At 41.8% G+C, this 22,503-nt stretch overlaps 1 protein-coding gene across 4 annotated transcripts in view; it reads left to right on the forward strand.

Moving 5' to 3' along the window:
• Positions 1-1,087: 1,087 nt before the first annotated feature.
• NUF2 (NUF2 component of NDC80 kinetochore complex) overlaps positions 1,088-22,503 on the forward strand; it is a 29,418-nt gene continuing 8,002 nt past the window's right edge. For 2 of the 4 annotated variants that reach the window (XM_019465725.2, XM_019465728.2), the window contains exons 1-11: positions 1,088-1,201; positions 4,511-4,659; positions 5,911-5,985; positions 6,951-7,027; positions 7,524-7,585; positions 12,267-12,364; positions 13,506-13,579; positions 14,877-14,973; positions 16,258-16,320; positions 19,527-19,664; positions 21,652-21,792. In XM_019465725.2, the coding sequence (XP_019321270.2) occupies positions 4,537-4,659; positions 5,911-5,985; positions 6,951-7,027; positions 7,524-7,585; positions 12,267-12,364; positions 13,506-13,579; positions 14,877-14,973; positions 16,258-16,320; positions 19,527-19,664; positions 21,652-21,792 (948 nt within the window). In that variant the 5' untranslated portion in view covers positions 1,088-1,201; positions 4,511-4,536. Of the gene's footprint in view, positions 1,202-1,773; positions 1,884-1,981; positions 2,180-4,507; positions 4,660-5,910; positions 5,986-6,950; positions 7,028-7,523; positions 7,586-12,266; positions 12,365-13,505; positions 13,580-14,876; positions 14,974-16,257; positions 16,321-19,526; positions 19,665-21,651; positions 21,793-22,503 lie in introns of those variants that run through there. The other 2 variants (XM_053908947.1, XM_053908948.1) reach the window with 2 other exon arrangements.

Here is a 22,503-nt window from a genome sequence, read left to right on the forward strand (position 1 = left end):
ACTTCTCTGTGAATACGCACAACAAAGCACCAGAACGTCTACTTCCAACACAAGATTTTCAGCGTTTTCACTTTATCCAGTCCAGACTCCCCATCCAACATACGACCCTCACCAGCTAATACTCTACCCTGCCTGCAGTCAGACGCAGGTCCTATTATGGCCTCTCCGTGTCCCAAACCGCCATAAAACTTAAGGACTTCTCCAATGACAACTAGTCCAGTCTGCAACACTCTTGGCTTGTGATCATGTATGAAGTGCCCTTTACTGGGGGACCGGCACGTTTGGGGAACAGTTGGTGCTGGGAAGCACCTGCAGCGCCTGGCTTCTATGGAGAGATGCACGGAGGGAGGGAGGAGCTAAAATCGGGAGACCTGGGTTCTGCTACAGACAGTGCCGCTTACTGTCTTGGTACAAATCACTGCTAACCCCCGTTCGCCTGTCGGCAAAGGTGAACGGCTTTGACCAGACGTACTCGTGGGTTCCATCCACCTCTCGAAGTCGTGCTCACCAACGCCGGATCAGGGGGCCTGTGTCAGGATACCGGCCGTGCTACTCACAGACTACCGTGCGCGTCCTTGGGCCAGCTCCATAACGTCTCTGATTCAGATCCCTCATCTGATGACAGTATCTATTCGCCCCTCCTTCCTTCCCCCCTTTTAATGTGGCCTAACAGAACGCGTGCGCTCACGGTCAATATCAGATCATCGGTATTATCATCACCCTGGGACTCACCCTGCCCCACGGGGAGCCCTACATCCTCTCCCTTCTCACTCTGAGCTTGGCTCAAGACTCTAGGACGTCTTCGCTGGCTTTTGCTCTTCACCTTGGGCCCCAGACGCTCTCAAACGTCCGGGGGAAGGCCGCAGCACCCCACCCCCTTAACGCCCGACCCTTCCGGCGAACCGCGACGCCCCCACGTCCTGCGGACTCCAGGTCCGACTGGACGTCGACGCCGCGAAAAAGGGTTCCGCTTGGAGTCGGGCGCGCTCGCTTCGCAGCACAAGCCCCGCCCGCCTGGAGTCTGTTGAGCCTTACGGGCACCCGGCGCGGCCGCCGCGCAGGAAGTGGGCTGGGCGGAGGGGGCGGGACTTCCAGAGGAGGCGGCAAGTTTGAAAAGCGTCGACGGTTGTCGTCGGCCGACTTCTGCCTTCGCCTGCAGCACCTCCCGGGGCTCGCTGCTCTCCCGCGGGCGGCTGGCGCGGTAAGTGAACGCGAACGGACACGGGAGGACGGGAGGACGGGAGGACTGGAGCCCGGACGCCGGGCCTGGCAGTGTTTTCGTTGCGCGCAGCGCTGGGGAGGAGGCCGGAGAAGCCAGCCCCCGGGAGGTGGGGGCTCTTTGGATTTGGCGTTGGTCCCAGAAACAACCTAGGCTCCGTTCCTACGAAACGAACGAGTATCGTCTGGTGCCGCGTAGACTGTGTGAGAAGACACTTGAGCTGAAGCTGGCCATGTGCAGCTTGTGTTTATATGTACTGTTAATCCGCTTAGTTAGAAGGCGGTAGGGTTGAGATGCTCATCAACTTCCTGCAGATCTCCGTTGCTCACACATCGCTTACCCACAAAATCAAGAAAGGCAAACATACATACTTAACCCAAACGTCGAAGGAAAGAGCCGTACATGTATGGCACTGTGCCTGCGTGGGACGATCCTTTTCTCTGAACGACTTCGGGAAACTTTTTACAGTACTTAATTTATTGAGGTTGAGAGTCATTTCTGTCTGTTTTTGTTTATCGCCTTTGCCTCCCGGAATTTTGACTTCCATGAACTAGTTTGTGTTAGCAAGACGAAGTGTGTACAATTTAAGAGGTATTCTGCCAACGTCTACTCGGCCCAGCGTCTTTGGTGTTGCAAATACATAAGAAACCGGAGGGAGCATTAGCAGATAATCTCTGCTTCCTTGCTAAGCTCTCTGAGGGTCACTCTATGTATATTATTAGGTCATTTGTATGCTTTATCCCAGGAGAGAGCTCAGACGGTGTAGGTGGGAGGCCTTTCCCCCCACCGGCCAAAAATGAATCGGAACTGAAATTGAAATTGGAAATGGCAGATGATTCCAAAAAGAAGCACTGGGAGTTTGGGAAACATCTTGGAGGAGACCAACGTGAAACAGAAAAGTCATTGAGTTACTAAATACTGGAAGGTTTCAGAAACCAAGCTAAAATTTGAATTTATGTGGTGGGTAGGGTAATTGAAGTATTTTTGTAACGATGTTACTGAGGCATGTGATGTTTATAAGGGTTAATCTGATAACAGAGTGTGCAAGGCAGAGAGGAGAAGGATGTGCGACAATGATTACGAAGGTCTTTTACACCTGCTCTTTCTCTATCGTGACGATCCTTGATCCAGATGTAGCTTGTTGATTTTTAAATCTGTGACTTAGATGAAAATGTGGAATGTGTATTTGTGCTGAAAAGGACACCTAATATGTGAGGTGTGTCAGGATTTGGAGTCAGAAAGATGCGGGCTATGGAATGAAAGCTTGAATTTATGAGGGTCAGTGATGGGAAGTGCAAATCCTCGCCTAAGGTTCAAATAGTTCTCTAAGAAAAACATGGAGAAGTCCTGGCTTCATAAAAGTGGGTCACACTGGAGAAGTTCTGGGAGTTTTTAGTTGATCGTGGGTGTGTGCGTGAGTGTGTGTGTGTGTGTGAGAGAGAGAGGGAGACAGACAGACAGACAGTAAGTGCTACAGCGGTAGACCAGAGCAGCAGTGGCCAGGGTCACTGTATTGATCTGCTGCCCTCGACAAACCATCTCTGGAGTCTCGTGTTCAGTTTAAGCATCAGATTTTAAGAAGACATTGACCACAAAATAGTTGGTTTTAGAGGAAAGTGAGTAGAACGGTAAAGTCTCCAAAGTAATGTGTGAGGAGCGACTATACTTACATCATGCTTAACCTTAGAGAAGAGGCGGCTGAACAGGGACGTGGTAGCTCTCTCTCTTCACACTTTTGAGAGTGGTGTCACGTAAACAGAGATCAACATGCTCTTTGTAGCTGCACAGACTGGAAAGGGGACCGGTGGGTGAAGGTTACAACGCACGGATTTCTGCACAGTCTGCCCAAGAGTTATCTGATCGTTAGAGCCATAGTGAAGCGGGAAGAAGTTGCCTTGAGAGTTAGCGAATTTTGTGATGTTTGCACGTGTTCAAGCAGAAGTGGGAAGTTACTTGCCAATGGTCTTTCAGATTGGCTTTCTACGTTTATCAGAGTTGAGGCAAGTTACCGAAGCTGCTTTTTAACTGTAGTGTTCTAAGAAACATTAGGAACCTAAAGAATTGGGTGTCCAGAATTGTGGGTCACTTCAGTTTGTTTGCAAAATGGAACGTAGCCACACGGGATCTCCTGAGTTACGCTACTGCCTTACAGAGTGGGGGGTCCGTATGTAATAAACCGGGTGTTGTTAACTGAGTGGCGGAGGCAGGGGCTGCTCTCCGGTGCTCCTCCTGCTGTGTTACCTACCACTACTGCTGTTCTCCTGGGCACAGCTAGAAATACGAAGAAAGCGTTGGGTTACCGGGGCTCCAAGTGTAGTGTCAGTTCTGTAAACACAATCGCAATACACTGTGGCAGGCGTTAGAACAGTTAAAGGCTCTAGGGCAGAGTTTCTTAACCTCAGCGGTATCCACAATCGGACGGAATAATTCTTTGCTGTGGGGGGGGGCTGCCCTGTGCATTAGGTTGTTCAGCAGCGTGCTGATCCTCTGCCCATAGGTCCCAGTAGTGCCCCCACTTCAGTCCGGACAACCAAAGATGTCTTCAGACATTGCCAGATGTCCCCCCACTGGGGCGGGGGGGGGGGGGGGCGACATTGTGGGAACTACTGATCTAGGGGCACAGGCCGGACGGAGTACCTCTGAGGGCCCTGAGGGGAAAGTGGTTTTTGTTGTTTTTAAAGTTCTCTTCTCCGGTGATTGGAATTCCTACCAGTTACAGCATTCTATTCCTCCTGTATTGTTTCCCCTCTCTTCTTCCTATGTGCATCTTAAATCTTATTACCCGTCTCACTATGTGTACATTGCATAGAATGTAAGGTCAGAGTTCGGTTTTATTATGTGCCCTCTGTTGCTACTGTTTATATACAGCTTCTGCTGATAGGGTTGCCTCTGTATCTTGGTTTGAAGAATAATTCTCAGGACCAAACTTGTTAAACTCCATGCCCCCCAAATTTAAAAAAGAAAAAAAAAACATGCTTTTTCAGGTATATTCATGCAAAGTCCTCTTTCCCATATGAAAGAGAACAGCGTTAGGAAACTTAGAGAACGATGGTGCCATTTCAGAATAAAAGATATTTTAGGATCCATATATCCACATTTATAATTCAGATGTATGATGTAGGATTTTTATATATATGTCATTTGTGTTCTCTTACTGGGATGTTTGATGATAGTTATCACTACTATGAATATTCAACCTCGGCTTGTTAATTTTACTCCTGTTTATCAGCTTCTGGATCAAGAGATCAGCTGCTCTTGCCAGGTTACTGATTTTTGTTTTTCTTCCTTCAGACTCAGGCTAGCAGGACATTCCCAGGATGGAAACTTTGTCTTTCCCCAGATACAATGTAGCGGAGATTGTGATTCATATTCGCAACAAAATCTTAACAGGAGCTGATGGTAAAAACCTCTCCAAGAATGATCTTTATCCAAATCCAAAGGTAATATGTGATTTGCATGTGGGTGATGGCATTTAAATACAAATGAAACTACTTAGGTCTGCAGTGTTTGTGGAGAAGGGCATGTATGCTACCTTTTGATGTAAGCCAGTCATTTTAATCCAGAAGCAATCTCTCACTTCTTGTAATTTTAAAATAATGTTAAGTCTGTATCTGGGGTGACTTCTACATTTCCATTAGGAATTCAATTCTTTAATATGGTAGTTTTCTTTAAAAAAAAAACAACAACAAACCTTCTAAATCATAAGCGTATTAAAGTATATTAAATTTTTTATTATTATTGGAGTGGTGGTCTGAGTGCATTATTTATTGGTAGGGCTTGAAGGAACCTATTCCAGGTGGTTTCCAACCACAAAAAAATTGTTTAGAAACAATTCTCTTTGGAAGCTTGCAGATTAATTTTCTTGCATTGTGCCCCAAGGGGGGATTGAGTTGTTTTGACAGGCATCGTTCTTATTTCTTTAGTTATTAAATGCAAAAATGAACTATTTATGTGTCACAGAAAATCCCAGAGTCTCCTTCCATTTTCCTGTGTTGGTCTTGAAGTGATAACATAATAAAACCTGGTTTAATGATGTAGAACTCAAACTTGGTGATCTCAGTGCCTTTTTAGTTCTTTAAAAGGGAATGAATAATCTCCCAATAAATGAACTTGTATATGGAACAGAACAGGTTCTACAGGCCAGCGTTTGGCAACTACTGTATTAGAAAACATTTAAAAAATCCCAGGCTACCCTGTTAAGTTTATATCCCCAAGGTCATGGTGTTCACTTAAACTATTAACATCTTGGGAAACCTTAACATCTAGAACATGAACTAAGTTTGCCCATGGTCTTTGTTTAAAAAACGAAAAGAAAACAGAACACCCCACCCTCAGTGTGCTTTAATTTTTGCCACATGTCCGCAATCTGTTTTGAAAGACTAACCCTTCTTCCCTTCCCTAATGTGGATGGATTGCTTGGATTGGATTGGGTTGGATTGAATATACTTGCTCTCATTCTGTTCGGAAGCTGAGACAAATAATCTTATTCACCACCTACTACATCCGAACAGACTGGTAAGTGTAGAAGTGTGTTAAAATTTGGAAAAATTGAGTATTTCAAGGGCAATAGAGCCATTTTGTTTCTCTTTTCTTCTCTGCATCCAGTGGTGACAATATTGGATGGTGACGATGATAGTGACACAGCGTTACAGTCATGCATCCAAGTGTGAACGGTTGTTTTTCTCTTGTAGCCCGAAGTCTTGAACATGATCTACATGCGAGCCTTGCAAATAGTGTATGGGATTCGACTGGAGCATTTTTACATGGTGGGTTTAAGATGAGGCAAAATTACGTTCTTCTGCTGTATTTCTCTCGTTCGCATCGCATGCTGGTTTCAGGATAAGAAGTTCTTGACTTTGTTTTTAACAAAGTCAAAGGCTTATGTAAAATTAATGTCACCTACAGAAGAATCTTAGGCATAATAGTGGCTTATATTGATAGCCTTAGTAAGACAAGAACAGAAGTAAAAGACTTAAATGGCACGACTCCTCGACGCTGTGCAGGTATTCACAGACGTACGGACTGGTCTGCAGAGACAATAATGAACGACAGTGGAGTCTCCACAGATTCTGTTCTCTTCCGGGACAGGACTCCCAAAATAGGGGAGAAGATATGCACTAAGATTGGGAAAAAATGAAATGAGGCAACTGAGCTTTTAGCAAATTAGGTATTTCTAGTAGGAAAGGTCATTTTTCTTAATTTTGTCGTTGTTACATCTTCAGGGCATTATCTGAAGTTTTAACTAAAAATGTAGTATCTTTAGAATCTCAGCAGTATGATTACATGTTGTTTAAAAATCAAAGGCTTTGCTGCTTATTTGCTATGAAATCTTGCCAAGGCTTAGTTTCTTTGTTTATAAAATAGGGTCTTGTAAAAATTAAAAAAGAATATGTCCTAGCCTGTCCTAGGGTTCTTGTGAAAATTAAAAAAGAATATGTAGAAAATGCTTAGCCTGGTTCCTGATACCTAATATGCGCTAGCCTTACCCCTGCATTGTTTCATTCATTTGAAACATCTTTACTGAGCTCCTGCTGTGAACCTAGATTATAATATTAGCAACAACTCTAGTTTTGTGCTAGGATCTATATTGTTGGCTGAATTTAAAAATGTTTTTAATGATAATAGGATTATTTTAATGTTAACTTATGACTAAAGTTATCTTGAGGTTGAAGATTTTTCTCGTTTTGTCCAATGAGTGTGTAACTTAGATTTTGTGATGTGTCACATCTAGATGCCCGTGAACTCAGAAGTCATGTATCCACATATCATGGAAGGCTTCTTGCCAGTTAGCAATCTGTTTATTCATCTGTGAGTAAAGTGCTTTTATTTTCTTAGACCACCTACATGCACATGCGCATTACATTAAGCTTTCTTAATGACAGGGTTTCTTGGAGAGAGAATTTCTGTCATCTCCCTCTCCACTCCATCAGTACGTTCAAAATTGCAGACTTCGCCCCGGATAGAACTAACTGCTTCCCTCTGTGGCACTGTGAACCCTGCTTGCGATGGAAGTTTTGAGATGTTGTGAATCTAAAATTGTTGGGAGTGTTTTGAGTTCTTAAAGAGTCCTAGTACCTCTAAGTGTGTGTTGTTTATTAGAATTTATACCTTGGTATGGCATGAATACCTGTAGAGTGTGCAGAAAACATAGGTTTCTGTACTGCAGGATTATGCACGGTAGTAGGCTTCTGACTTGGTCTTTTGATGTTGAGAAACATCTCCAGAGAGCTCTCTGAAAATGAAATGTTTATGTCCTATGGTTTGTATATAATTTATGACATTCTTTCTCTCCTTCGTCTTCAAGGGACTCCTTTCTGCCCATCTGTCGGGTGAATGACTTTGAGATTGCTGATATCCTATATCCAAGTAAGTGGGAATTTGAAACAGTTTTTAATATCTGACTCCAATCTCATATATTACCTTAACATTAACAAATGTAAAAAAAAAAAAAACTGTAGGAAATTGGCTTTAGAAAGTGTATCCCATTCTTAAGGATGAATTTTTTCATATCCTATGACTGGAATTTTTTCTTTCGTAGATCTGCAGAAAAACTCTTTTCTTGATCTGTTTTTCTTAACTGCTTACATTTAAAAAACACTCTGTAAATTTGAAAATAAGCTTATGAGTAATATACAAGCTGTGATATTGCATAGCGGATTCTTCATACCAATTTTATCAAATGTAAGAATTACTTTTTACCATGAAGAGAATATCTTTTAGCACTGCTAAGAAGAGCCTTGATATTAGATTAAAATGTCAATTTCTCTTAACTATTTAAATGTCCTTAATTCGTTTGACTCTTTGATATATGTCTACTTACTTTTTAAAGTTTATTTATTTATTTTGAGAGAGAGAGAGAGAGAGAGAGAGAGAGAGAGAGAGAGAGAGAGAATCCCAAGCAGGCTCTGCAGTGTCAGTGCAAAGCCGGTGTGGGGCTTGAACCCAAGAACTGGGAGATCATGACCTGAGCTGTAGTCAGACGCTTAACCGACCAATCCACCCAGGCACCCCTGACTCTTTGATATTTCTATGTCAAGTTATTTTATGTTGCAAGAGATTCAGTGTGCCATTTAAAACTGGTTTTTTTTCCTCTTTCTGATGTAATTTTTTGTTTTGTTTATCAATGTATAATTTACACAAAATAAAAATTCACCAATTTTAAATGTATAATGAAGTGAATCTTAACAGGCATATAGAGTTGTATAGCCACTACCACAGTCAAGTACAGAGATTTCGATGACCCTGCAAGAGTTCTCTCAGGTCCTTTGCAGTTGGTTACTTCTGACCGACGCCCCTTCCCTTGCGACTGCTGGGCTGCTTTCTGTCACTGTAGTTTCTTGACTTTCCTAACATCTGATATAAATGAAATAATCTGTAGCCTTTTGCATTTGGCTTCCTCAACTTAGAATGCTTTTGAGATTCGTCCATGTTAATTGTATTTATTAGTACTTTGTTTCTTTTTATTTTGGGATAATATTCTCTTGAAAGTATAAACCACAACTTATTTACCCAATGATTTACTCAGGGACCCGTTGAGAGACATTCGAATTGTTTCCAATTTTTGGCCGTTATGAACAAAGCTGCTCGGAAGGTTAGGTTACAAGTCTCTGTAAGAACACGTGTTTTCATTTCTCCGGGTAAATACCTTGCGTGGTTCACGGGGCAAATGCATACTTACTGTTTTAGGAAACTGCCAAAGCGTTCGCCAAAGTGGCGGCATCGCACCATCGGCAACATCTGGTCATTTCAGTTGTTCCATATCCTCTCCTGACTTGCTTGGTATCAGAAAGGTTTAATTTTGGCCATTTTAGCGGCTACGTAGTTTTATCTCATGGTTTTAATTTTCATTTCCCTGATGACTAATAGCAACATGTTTTCATATACTTATTTACTATCCACGTATCTTCTCTGGTGTAGTGTCTTTTTGAATCATTTGCTTGGGTTTGTTTGTTTAATTAATTAACTAATTATATTTTGAATTGTCTTACTGAATTGTAAGGCTTCTTCAGATATGAAAATACATAACTTACCAGATATGTATTATGCAAATATTTTCTGCCCGTCTATTACTTGTCTTTTTAATTTTATAATAGTGTCTTTTGAAGAGCAAAATATATTTCCATTTTGAAGATTCTAATTGATCAGTTTTTTCATTTATGATTCATAAAACCAGTTTTTTGTATGTACTATTAAAAAAACCTTGGTTGCTAAGATTTACTCAGATACTTTGCTTTAAGCATATTATGGTTTTAGCTTTTACTATTTAATGCTTGAATTTTTATATATTATGTAAGGTCAAGGTTCATATTTTTTCCTTTTTGCATATACTCATCAAGTTATTCCAGCACCACTTGTTTAAAACAATATTCTTTTTTTTTTTTTTTTTTTCTAAAGTTTCTGTATTTACTTAGAGAAGTGGCAGAGAGAATAAGAAAAAAAGAGAGACTCCAAGCAGGCTCTGCGCTGCCAGCGTGGAGCCCGATGCGGGGCTCAAACCCGCGAACTGTGAGATCATGACCTGAGTCGAAATGCTTGAGTTGGACGCTTAACCGACTGAGCCACCCAGGCGCCCCTGAAAAGATTATTCTTTTCCCATGGAATTAACCTTAACACTTTTTGTAAAAAATCAGTTGACCAAACACTGCACACCTATTAGAAGAGGAAAAATCTGGAACACTGATAATATCAAATGCTGGTGGTTTATTGCCAAACTCCTGAGTGAGCTTTGGTGTTTCCTCTTTTTAGGGAACTTATACACTTCATTTAAGTTGGCAGTTTATTAACATAAAGTTGTTCGTAATTTTCCTGTATCATTTTTTAACAGTCTTTGGGCTCAGTAGTGAAGTCCCCTGTCTCATTCTAATATTTATCATTTCTTTTTCACTCTTGTTTTTCCCGGACCCGTCTGGCTAGAGGCTTATCAATTTTATCTTTTTGGAGAACCAGCCTTTGATTTCATTGATTTTTCTGTATTTTATTTCTTTTCTCTATTTTATTGGTTTCTGGGCTTATTGTTATTCCTTCTCTTCTCATGCTTTCTTTGGATTTGCTCTTTATTTTCCCACTGTTTTTTTTTTTTTTTTTTTAAGTAGAAGCTGAGGACATGAATGTGACAGCTTTCTTCTTTCCTAATACAGGTGTTTAGTGCTATAAATTTCCCTTTCGTCCTGCTTTAGCTGCATCCCACACACTGATGACAGGTTGTTTCTTCTGTGTGTTGTGCGCGTGTGTGTGTGTGCACTCATGTACACATGCACGTGTGCCTTTGGAGTGTAAATAAGCTTGTCTTCAACAGTCTGTCTTTAACAGAGTAGTCCTGCGGTCTTCTGCTTCTGGGGTTGAGGCCACATCCCTCCTGAGATACTTTTTTGCCTTTGGCAGTTGTTCCGGGGTTATCATTGGACAAAATCACTTTTTAATTCCTAATTTTGGTAGTTCTCAGACCACATATGTAGTTGAATTCAAACCGGAAATCCCTATGGTAGTCGGCTCCGGGTTTAGAATTCTCAGTGTTTGTCTTCTTGCCAGAGATAAGGCTAAGAGACAGTGTTACCTGACATTTTCCTCACTGGCGTGAGAGATTTTCTTTCCCTAGTCTACCTTTCCACTAGACACGTCGCCTTCTAGCATCCCACGTCTTCTGGGGCCTCTCCGCTCCAATTCCCAAGGCATTTGCAACTCTTCCTACATGAAAGTTCATAATCCAAACCACTTGCTTATTTAGTCTGGACTTACCTCTTTTGGTTCTCCTCCGTCTGGTTGCTTGTAAGACTTTCTCCTTATCGTAAGTTTTTAGCAGTTCGATTATGATGTGCTTTTTGGGGCATTTCTCTTTGTCGTGTTCCCCCTGACCCAACTTAGATTTGCTCACTTCCTTGCCTATGTCTATAGTGTCTATCAAAGTTGGAAAATATTCAGATATCTGTTATAAGTTTTTTCTGCCAGTTCTTTTGGTGGGGCTCCGATGACACGTTTGTTATGCTACTTGATGTCTCTCGGCTCATAGATACTCTATTCATTTTTTCTCTCTGGCCTTGTAGATAGGTTTGATTGTCCTGTCTTCATTTTCACTAATATATCCATCTCTCAGGCCGTTCTGCTGATCATCCCATCTGGTGTATTTTTCATTTCAGATATTTTTTAAGTATAAAAGTTTGATTCGGGCCTTAAAAAAGAAATTCTTCCCCGGGGCACCTGGGTGGCTCAGTCTCAGTTAAGCCTCACACTTCTGCTCAGGTCACGATCTCACAGTTCATGAGTTTGAGCCCCACGTCAGGCTCTGTGCTGACAGCTTGGAGCCTGGAGCCTGCTTCCGATTCTGTCTCTCTCTCTCTCTCTCTCTCTCTCTCTGTCTCTCTGCAACCTTCCACCCCCCACCAACCCTGCTCACACTCTGTCTTCTCTCTCAAAAATAAATAAACATTAAAAAAAATTAAAAATCATCTCTTTATAATGCTGATGTGTCTCTCTGTGTTCCTGAACAAACGATATCTGTATAGAATAAAGGCTGTCAGGAAGATATTAGTTTGGAGAGGCCAAGGCATCTAGAACTCATAAATTCTAGTTGCCTTGGGCTCCCCAAACTCCACACTCTATCTCTGTGACTCAGCAGGACCTGTGAGTTCTGATGGTGTCCTTCCCTCCCAGCCTGAAAAGTCCCAAGTAGCAGGCTGGTGCATGAACAGGGTTCACTCATGCGTTTGTCTTGGGGACTGCTGTCCTGTGGTGCCTGTTGTCCGGTGTCTAAAATCTGTTGCTTCATACATTTTGTCTGGTTTCCTAGTTGTTTAAGATGGGAGAGTAAATCTGCTCCCTATCATTCTCTCTCAGCCAGAAATGATTTGCCATTTTTTTTTCTTTTTTAGTTATTAATGCAAAGATCATTCTGATCTTTATATTAGAGCACATTTTTTTTGCACTTTGGCTAATTATAGCAAATTCTCGGTTTTATTCTATAAACTGAGCCACGTATATAGTGGGAGAGGATGAATTTTTATTTTCACATTGTCTCCAGGATTTATTTAAGGAGTCTTGCTTTCTGTTTTAGAGGCAAAACGAACAAGTCGGTTTTTAAGTGGCATTATCAACTTTATTCACTTCAGAGAAGCGTGCCGTGAGACATACATGGAATTTCTTTGGCAATACGTAAGATTTAAATATATTTTGGGGTCACATAGCAGATCAGTAACATCATTTATGAGCTACTAACCTGTTTTGAAATAGTTGTCGTGGGTATCTAATTGTCGTATGGCTGTTAGAGCCCAATTTATTTTAATATTTATGTGAAGTTGAAGATTTTAATGACTGGAAAGCCTCTCTCAAAAGGAGTTTTTCTTTGCTATTTGATCATGTTAGGGAACTTTTGTTCCCTTTTGTTTTCTTCTTGTAGCTGAGGCTCCTTTTCCTATATTAGGAATTGTAAGGGAAGAGAAATAGTAACGAATCTGTCTGTTTTTATTTAATTAGATATTTGAGGTTTGTATTTGCTTTCTAAAAAATAGCCTAAAAGGATGTTCTGTTTATCAAGCTTGCCCAACATTGTGTTACAAGATTCAAGCCAAGTAAATCACTCTAACAGATGGAAACTCGTTTCGTCAACAATTTAGAGAATTTGGAAAGATTATGGGTCATCTGTGTGATTTGTTTCCATCTGTCCTCAGTGTGGGGTTATCATATTCTTAGAAGAGTGCCAGAGGACCACCAGACAATTAGAACTTAAGCTCCAGCTACACTGAGTGTATATGTAAGTGCTTCCTTGCACAAATCCCGTTAAGCTTATACTTCCTCAACATCACACACTCTCCAGAGCTTACACACGTATTTGCTACACACACAGAAACATACAGTTTTGCTTGGCTGATTTCTCATTTTTTAAGCCACAGCTCAAACATCTGTTGGTTTCACGAAGCCCCGGGGACACTCCTCCCCAGCCGTTACCCACGTCGGGTTTGGGTGTCATTGTATCTAGTCCTGTAGCAGGTTGCTCTGCGGTCTTCCGTGCGTGTGTCTGACTCTTCAAGGAGCTACTTAAGTCCGAAGTGTAACTTCGCCTTCTTGGGTATTGTTCCTGGCACTTAGCGCAGTGCCTGCCTATGGTAGGAACTGGGCATTTGTGTGTGAACAAGAAAGTTTCTAGTTCACTCATCACGAATGCCTGTTCTCATATTTCTTATTTCTGGTGGTGAAAGATGAGGGGTAAGCATTCTGTGGTGTGAACCGGTAGATGTTTTTTGAAACACATCGCTGTTTATATTGAAAAGCACTAATACAAAATTTGCTTTAACAGAAATCTTCTGTGGACAAAATGCACCAGTTGAATACGGCACACCAGGAGGCACTGATGAAACTGGAGAGACTTGAGTAAGTCGGAGATTTACGAATAAGTACGGTTTCGGGGCGCAGAGTGAATCGCGGGTAGGACTTTGCAGTCCTGCGGTCCCCTTCAGGTCTCCCCCACTGCCCTCACTAAATAGCAGACGGTCTAAGTTTACCTGTTCTAAAAAGAAAAACTAGCTTTCCTTCTTTCTAACTCTTCGTACATAATATATTCTTTAACTTTATCCTTGTGGTTAGTGAAATTAGCCTGAGATGTGTAAAGCCGTGAACTTACCTCCTAAGTTGTGTCTGGAGTTACTAGTGTAGGGGACTAACTGGCCTCTGTTCCTTAAGGTCTGTTAATTCTGGGCAAGTTTTACTCCTTCAACAGAGCTTTGTTTTGCTTCGTTGGTCAGTGGGGAGAGTCATTCAGGAGTTGTGATTTCTTGGTCAGGTACATAGACTTTGAGCAGAGGGATTTTTTTTTTATCCCTTCTGATTTCTTGACGGTTTTGAGTTGACCTGCTTCAGGGAGAACATTCATCACCTGTCCGTGTGTAGATTTAGAGACAGCCGGGAGCTGTGAAGTCTAGGGGTAGGAGGCAGGTAGTAAAATGTAACAGGTAAATTTGGCGTGAGCCAAGGGGAAAGATGAGGAACAAACCAGGAGCAGGTGTTTCCAGCATGTGCAGCAGAACGGCCCTGTCCCTAACGAAGCCTGATACACACATGTACAAACCAGGAGCCAAAGGATGAGAGAAAAATGGGCAAAGGTTGAAAACGGGATTTACGGAGGAATATGTGCAAATAGCCAGTTGAAAGCATGTCAAGATTATTCGGCGCGCTAGCAGCCAGGGAAGTGATAGCAAAAACCACAGTTCTAGACCGCGTCTCAAAACCGAAGTTGAGAGCCACGCGCAGGGCAGAGACCTTTACGTGGGCAAGTGCTGGTAGGAAGGACGGGCAGAGTAAAGGAATGCGGGACCCAGGAGAGAGAGGGGAGGAGAGCAGCCAGGCAGGAACCGTCACGAACAGAAAGGGATGTCCCGCCCCTCGTATCAGGAGCCGAGTTAGAAGGGGCAGGTATGAGTGCAGAGGAGTCCATCCATAGATTGGGAGGTGGGAGGCCGAAGGAGCCCATCTGATTTTTATTTTCTGTGTCGTAGAGGTCAGGTCATCTATTTTAAACCCCTGTCACATGAAAGGATGAGAATTCAGACACATGAAAACAGTTTTTTGTTTCTTGTTTTTTCATCTGAGTTATTTGAGGACAGGGACGGTTTTGGCCTTGCACAGTTAAGAACTTGATATGTGTCATTTTAATCTATTTTGCTATGTTTAGTTCTGTTCCAGTCGAAGAACAAGCAGAGTTCAAGCAGCTTTCAGATGATATTCAGGAGCTGCAGCAATCACTGAATCAAGAGTTTCGTCAGAAAACGGTATCAGCTGTGTTGACCGTAAAAATGAAACAGCCAGTTAATCTTATCAGCAAAAATGGGTTTATGTGGGAAGAGCAGAGAGTTGCAGCTTGATACATGTCAGCTGAGCACGAGCCGAGGGCTAGTCGGACGAGGAGAGCGATGTTACTTTATGGAGAAGGAGGGGGTTGGGAGGGGCGACTTTGAAAGAAAGTCCACGGAAGAAAAGCAGAAGTTGAGGCTGCTGGTGGCTTCTCCTTGGCTGAGTGGCGCGGTGGTTGGGGGAGTTGATTCCCAGTGGAGATGCCATGAACCTCCTGCCAGCATTGGGCCTGCGGGTGCCGAGGCTTCCTGTAATTGACATGGAGTGGTGCGGGGTGAGGGCTCCCCCTCCTGGCCTCCCGACTCCATGTGAGCGAGGTCTCGTTTTATTTTCACGGTTGTTAGCTTAAAATTTAAAAACACCGCTTTTTTTTTTTTTTTTTGGTGGGTGTGGAGGGGTAAGGGAATGTTACTTCCAGTTGCTAAAGATACAGGGTACCTTGCTGTGCCCACTTGTGCCCCTTAGAATGGATGTATACTTCTGTTGACCATGAGTTATTTATTCGTGTTGTCAGAGTTACACGCTGTCTCCTTGACTAGAGTTTTTTAGGATTTCCCTTTTTCTGCTCCCGCCGTTCCCAAACTGTCCCATGGCACCCTGGACACCACAGCGAACCCGCAGGGGTGCTTCAGGATATTTTAAAATTTCAAGGGAAACAATGATAAGCAGCATCTGCCATACCCTGCTTGAACCACCAGTTCAAGATAGTCCACAGTTCCAACAACTCACATTAACTTCCTTTCGTGTCTTTGTGAACCTGGGTTTTGACATTGGCCATGCTAAAAAACCAGTACTACGTGAAAAAATCTCAGAACAGGAAATGAGAATGTCTGAGTCCAATCTGATTCCAAGATGTGTGCATTTGTGCAGTGTGCAACAGGTACACACATTCTATTTGGGAGTAGTTGTGGTTATTTGAGAATAAAATAAACATCTATTTCTTTCAATTTGTATATATTGCTTTTTCAGAGGGCTACTGAGTTGTTAGGACATAAGTACTTATGCACTTATTTGGACTTCACTGCTTAGTAGAGGAGCTGTTAGATACTTGTTTTGGAGCAGTGGTATCACAAATAGATAAGTTTGAGAATATATATTATGGTCTAATCCATTTAACTCCTCTTCTTTCTTACCTTTATGTTAGTGGCAAATTTAAATCTATTTTGAATCATTAGAGAAGAGTTGTTTGCTTTTTTCCTTAGATAGTGCTACAAGACGGAAATTCCCAAAAGAAGTCAGAGATTTCAGAGAAAACCAAGCGTTTGGTAAGCTCCTTTTCATATAACTAGCCCTGAAGGTTTGACTGTGTTATGTGAGGAATGTTTGAACTGTGTGTGTTACGGTCACATGTTTCTCCCTTTCTCCTTAAAACGAGACTAATTGAACTTTTCTCAATTTAAATACAATAGCTGACTACTGTCAAAAAACGGAAACACAGAAATGTGTGAGGAAAGCGAAAATCACCTGAAAGCTCCCGCACAGTCTGAGATGTGTCCCAGATGACGCTTGTCTCTGCGGACAAGCACGTGTGATTGTACACGGGGAATGCTAGACCCTTCACGCCTCAGACCTGCCTGCTTTCACGTAACAAAAGAGTGTAGAGAGTTAGCACGTCACCGTCGATCCTCATCATCTAAATGGTTACCCATGGTTGTGCGTTGGGCTAACGTAGCTACTTCTAGTGTCCTGTTGATAGACGTCCGCTGGCTTCTAATTTTTCTGCGATCGGACAGCAGCGTGTACGGGCTACACACGTACGGGCGTCGATATTTGTGCACCTGCTGCCCTTCATCTTGGAATAAATTCCCACATGTAGGATTTCTGGGTTAAGGGGAACACACGTGTAAAATCGACCCACCGAGGGGCCCCTGGGTGGCTCAGTCGGTTGAGCCTCTGACTCTTGGTTTTGGCTCAGGTCGTGATCTCAAGGTTTGTGAGTTCGAGCTCCGCGTCGGGCTCTGTGCTGACCGTGCGTAGCTTGCTTGGGATTCTGTCTCTCCCTCTCTCCTTCCCCTTCCCCTGCTCACTCTCTCTGTCTCTCAAACATAAATAAATAAACTTGAAAAAATATTTAAAATTGATCCACCTTGCTAAACTGACTTCTAAAAAGATATCAACTTGCATTTCTACTGATACAATATGAGTGTTCTTTTCCCTACACTCTTGCCAAAATTGGATGTTTTTAGTTTGCTCTCTTTGTCACTTTTGTAGGAAAAAAAACACCTCATTTTAATTTTGATTTTTTTTGATTCTTAGTGATTTCGACATCTTGATTCAATGGTTTACTGTTATTTCTTATTTTGTAAGCTATCTGCGTTCTTTTCATTTCATTTTTTTAATTTATTTTTTTAATGTTTACTTATTTTTGAGAGAGAGACAGAGCACAAGTGGGGGAGGGGCAGAGAGAGAGGGAGACCCAGAATCCGAAGCAGGCTCCAGGCTCCGAGCTGTCAGCACCGAGCCCGACGCGGGGCTCGAACTCACGAGCCGAGCCGTGAGATCATGACCTGAGCCAAAGTCAGACGCTCAACCAACTGAGCCACGCGGGCACCCTGCTTATTTCATTTTTTTTAAAGAAGATTTATGAGTTTGGGGTATTAACTATTTGTCTTTTAAATTCATCATTTTTTCCCCATTAGAAGGCTTATGTTTTCAATGTGGTAAAATGTATAGACATGGCCTTCATGGTTTGTGGCTTGAATTCTTTACGTAGAAAATACCGTCCCACTTCTCATTTGTTTAATCCCACATTGTCTCGTTGTACTTTTATGGCTTCCCTGTTAACACTGACAGTTTAGATCCACCTGAAATTTACTTTGGTGGAACATGTTCCTTGTTTTTCTGTCACTCTTTTTATTAGCAAAGGCTTTTATCTGAGTAGTATTGGCTGTGGTTCAGTTTTATTATTCATTTCTTTCTGTCCCATTTAAAGCTACATTAAAATAAAATCATTTTGTAATTATAATATCCAATCTAAGCTTTTTATAAAGGGAAAAACTGTGATGAAAGTCAGTATCAATTGGAAGGAAAGTGATCACTAGTTTTGTGGAGCATGAAGGAGCGGACAGTGGGGCGGTCTACTATAATAACAGACACACTGTTTCAAACATTTAACTTGCCTCCCTGAGTTAGTTGGAAAAAAGGTGAGATCAGTTGTGGTACTTTTTAGTTAAAAAAAATAACTTGTAGACAAGTTACACGAGCCACATAGCAGTACCTTCCTGTCGTGAAATACTCAAATGGCATAACGTGTGTATCGTTATATATGCAGGGAGAGACAAGGGACAGCGAGTGAGACACAAAGCCCCTCTTCTCTGGGCCCGCTTAACCTGCAGGACACACCTTCCCGTCCTTTTCCCTGACATGGTGTGCACCTGTGTAGAGGCATATGGTTGTCTTGCTTTTTCATTATTCTGCTTTCGTAGAAACTATTCCGTTTTGTGTTGTATGTTGATCTGTAATTGGTTCTTGCACTTCATATTTCTTGGAAACCTTTCTATATCGATTCATTGAGTCATAGAGTGTTTCAAAACAATGTAATTTATCAGCTAATACTTTGGGAGGAAGTTCATGTGAATATTTTTCTTTTTATATAATTTTAGACTTGCAGAGATTTTTTTAAAAAATATTTATTTATTTTGAGAGAGAGAGAGAAACATGAACAGGGGAAGGGCAGAAAGAGAGGGAGAGAGGGAGAATCCCAAGCAGGCTCCGCGCTTGAACCTACGAACCGTGAGATCACGACCTGAGCCGAAATCAAGAGTCAGAGGTTCAACTGACTGAGCCACCCAGGCGCCCTTACACTTACAGAGAAGTTTTAATAGCGTTTTCTGATGCCCTTCACCTCAGTTCCCCGGGTGGTTTGAAATTCGGGAGACTAAGGAAATTTGTTTTAATTCAGCGAGCATGTGTCGATCACCCCCCCAGTGCTAGTGCTTGGTGTGTGCTCTGGGAACACAAAAGAACTTTACACAACTCCAGGTCACCCAGCCAAAGTCAGCAACACATACGAAGTACATATGGATAGCGTCCCCTGAACAGTGATGGTGTTGTTTATAGAAGGACGTAAAGGCAGTGGGGGCAGGATTTCCAAGGATTAATGGAGCTCACAGGCGGCACAGGGCTGACGGTTTTCAGAAGGACCGTGCTGATCAGAGAGACATCGCTGGCACCTTCCGAGCCTAGGCCTGACGTTAGCAGGTCGTAGGTAGAGCGGGGCCCTGGTGGAAGAGGACCCTGGCGAGGACGGGAGGGGTACACGGCAAAGGGCCTTTGAATGTCCTCCTCAGGGGCTTGGTCTTCGGCCCACAGACGAATGGGAACAAATACGCAGGCGAGTGACAGGGTCGTAGTTGTACAGCCGCCCCCACCACGGCGAGCAGAGACCCCTTTCCTTTGTCCTTTTCCGTTGTCGTAATGGTAAGTTACCAGTTTTATTACTGTATCTAATATAAATATGTTTTCTCAACAGAATGAACTAAAATTGTCCGTAGTTTCTTTGAAAGAAGTGCAAGAGAGTTTGAAAACAAAAATTGTGGATTCTCCAGAGAAACTAAAGAATTACAAAGAAAAAATGAAAGATACCGTCCAGAAACTTAAAAATTCCAGGGTGAATTTCCTTTTTATTTAAAAAAATTTTAATGCTTTTCTCTATATGTATTTTTTCTTTTTAGCAACTCTTGCTTAGTGGTGTGTTAATTTTGTGCTATCCAGTTTATCTACATTTCTTTTTTTCTCAAGCTTCTTGCCCTTGTCTCTAAGATATAGCTCTTCTCTAAAGCAGGTGTAGGGAAAGGAAGTACAATTTTAAGACATTTGTTCAATTATACAACAAAGTTTTGAGACCTTGTCCTGGATGATCAAAATAGAAATTCTTTGTCCTTGTGAGACCTGCTTACTTTATATGATGGAGAAAGGTATTAAGTTTATAATCAATTACATAATTACGGATTATAATATGTATTATGAAAATGCGTAGGGTGTGCATGTGTTGGGGTAGGAAGTACATGGGAAATCCCTGTACCTGCTGCTCAGTTTTACTGTGAACCTAAAACTGTTCTAAAAATACTTTTTAAAAAGTGCCAAAAAGAGAAACGAACAAAATAATATGGGGTTCTTTGAAATAATGCAATGATGGTGGTCTAATTTAATATTTTGGAACTCTGGGAGTAGAGGGGGAAGGAAGTAGAAATTGATGCTGACATCTGAAGGATAAACAATGTTTATCCTACTAAATGCATGGAAGAGCATCTGAGGAGTGGGAACAGCATTTGCAAATTCTCTGAGGTAGAAGGGAGCAAGGTATATTCAAAGAATAACACCTTAAACGTAAGAAGGGGAATGGCATGAGGTGATGATAGAAAAACTGGCAGATTTTTCAGGGTGCTGGATTTTACTGTGGGAGCAGGACATACCACTGACTAGTTTAAAAGGGGGATGTTGGAACATGATATAATTTATGTTTAAAAAGATGATGGGTCACTGTGGGAGATGGATGGAGGTGGACAGGGACAGAAGTAGAAGTGGGTGGACAATTTAGCATCCTTTGTGAGGCAGGGTTTTTAAACTCCATTAAAGGAACATTTCTGGTTTATCTCTGAATTCGTTATTCCAGCCATTCCTGATCATTAAGATCCTATTACAGGAATAGACAGCAGAACGGAAATGAAAGCCAACAAATAGATCTGAGTATTTAAGAGAAAAGTGTAGTTTATTTAGTAAACAGTTCTGGCTCAGTTGGCCATTCATTTAGAAGAAAAGGGAGCTGGGTCTACACCTTGTGCCATTTACAAAAGTAAATTCTATGTGGATTAAAACTTAATTTTAGAAATTTTAGGAGAACATTTGTATAATCTTGAACTGGGCTAGATTTTTTTTTTTTTTAAATTAAGACAGGAAATCCAAATCTGTAGAGAAAAGAGGACCTATGGAACATGTTTATAGTGCATGAGAGGTAAAGGGGTTATATCTATGACACTCAGAGATGCAAAAGTATTTACAAATTGGGAAGAAAAAGACAACAGAAAAGTGAGCAGTCATCTGATGAAGCGTTTCACTGAGGACAAAGTCCAGTTGGCCAATAAGGTGGGCGGGGACGGGGACAGGCCCCTGGGAGAAGGAAAGGAAGCCTGTTGTTCCAGGGGTTGTAGTAAACATGCTCATTTTCTAATTTCAGAAGACGAATTAATCTTTTAAAAAGAATCTGCTGTAGCAATGGTTATTAGAAAGATGAACAGGAAGATTATCATTGGTAATACGATTGCCAGGAGTAATTAGGAGTAGTTTGAATATTAGCAGACACGAACTCTCTTAAACTCACCATGAATAACCTTTGGAAGGTACTTCAGTGAGTGATTTAGTAAAATTGTGGCAGTTCTCCACTGTGCAAGGATATCTGGCAATTAGGAAGCATAATTATATGTACTTAGACACGTGTCAGTAATAGTGCTTTCTCCCTGACCCAGAAACTTAATTGTTCTCTGCTCTTAAGCTTTCAGTATTAAGTGCAGAAATTATTTAAGAGCAGACACAGTACTGCAGTTTCATAAAGGAGACTATCACACTGGCTTTTATGTTTTTTGTTTTCTCTCTCAAAGCAAGAAGTGATGGAGAAATACGAAATCTACAGAGACTCAGTTGAGTGCTTGCCTTCATGTCAGCTGGAGGTACAGTTATATCAGAAGAAAATACAGGACCTTGCAGACAATAGGGAAAAGTTAACCAACATCTTAAAGGAGGTTTGTATTATGTAGCATTTTAATGCTTTTATTATGTAATGGTTTACTATAGTTGCTTGGATTTGCTTTTACTTTTTGTTACTATTTTCCTAAAGAAAAGCAAGGTCATCCTAGAGAATAATAGATGTGGCAGTGTATGCTGGGCAACGAAACATTCTTCTTTTTTTGTTTTTAAATACTTACCTTATTTTATATTTGAGAGAGAGAGAGAAAGAGAGAACGAGTCGGGGAGGGGCAGAGAGAGGGAGACAGAGAATCCCAAGCAGATTCTGAGCTGTCAGCACAGAGCCTAACATGGGGCTCGATCTCCCGCACCGTGAGATCATGATCTGAGCCGAGATTGAGTTGGATCCCGACGGAGCCACCCAGGCGCCCCAAAACAGTTTTCTTGTTGCACACAGTAGTGGGAAGGCCTATGTTAAACTTTCAGATGAGATGAATAATAAATTCAGTAACATGGCATATTGCCATGTGTATTTTGGGGGAAAAGTAATGGAATTTTAAACCTGTACTAATAGTTGCAAATGCGCCGTCCCTGGGGTCTATAAGGAGATTTAGGTTTACAATGTAGGCCCTGCTCTGGGAGTCCACAGGTATACTAATGTTACTTAAGTTTCTCAGGCTGGAAGCTTGAAAATCCTTTGTCACGTCTTCACTCTATCATAGTAATCCAGACTATCCCCAGGATCACTGACTTTGCATTTGATAAAG

This window comes from Panthera pardus, unplaced genomic scaffold (assembly GCF_024362965.1).
Source record: "Panthera pardus isolate Hobbes unplaced genomic scaffold, ASM2436296v1 HiC_scaffold_21, whole genome shotgun sequence".
NCBI classification, from domain to species: Eukaryota; Metazoa; Chordata; class Mammalia; order Carnivora; family Felidae; genus Panthera; species Panthera pardus.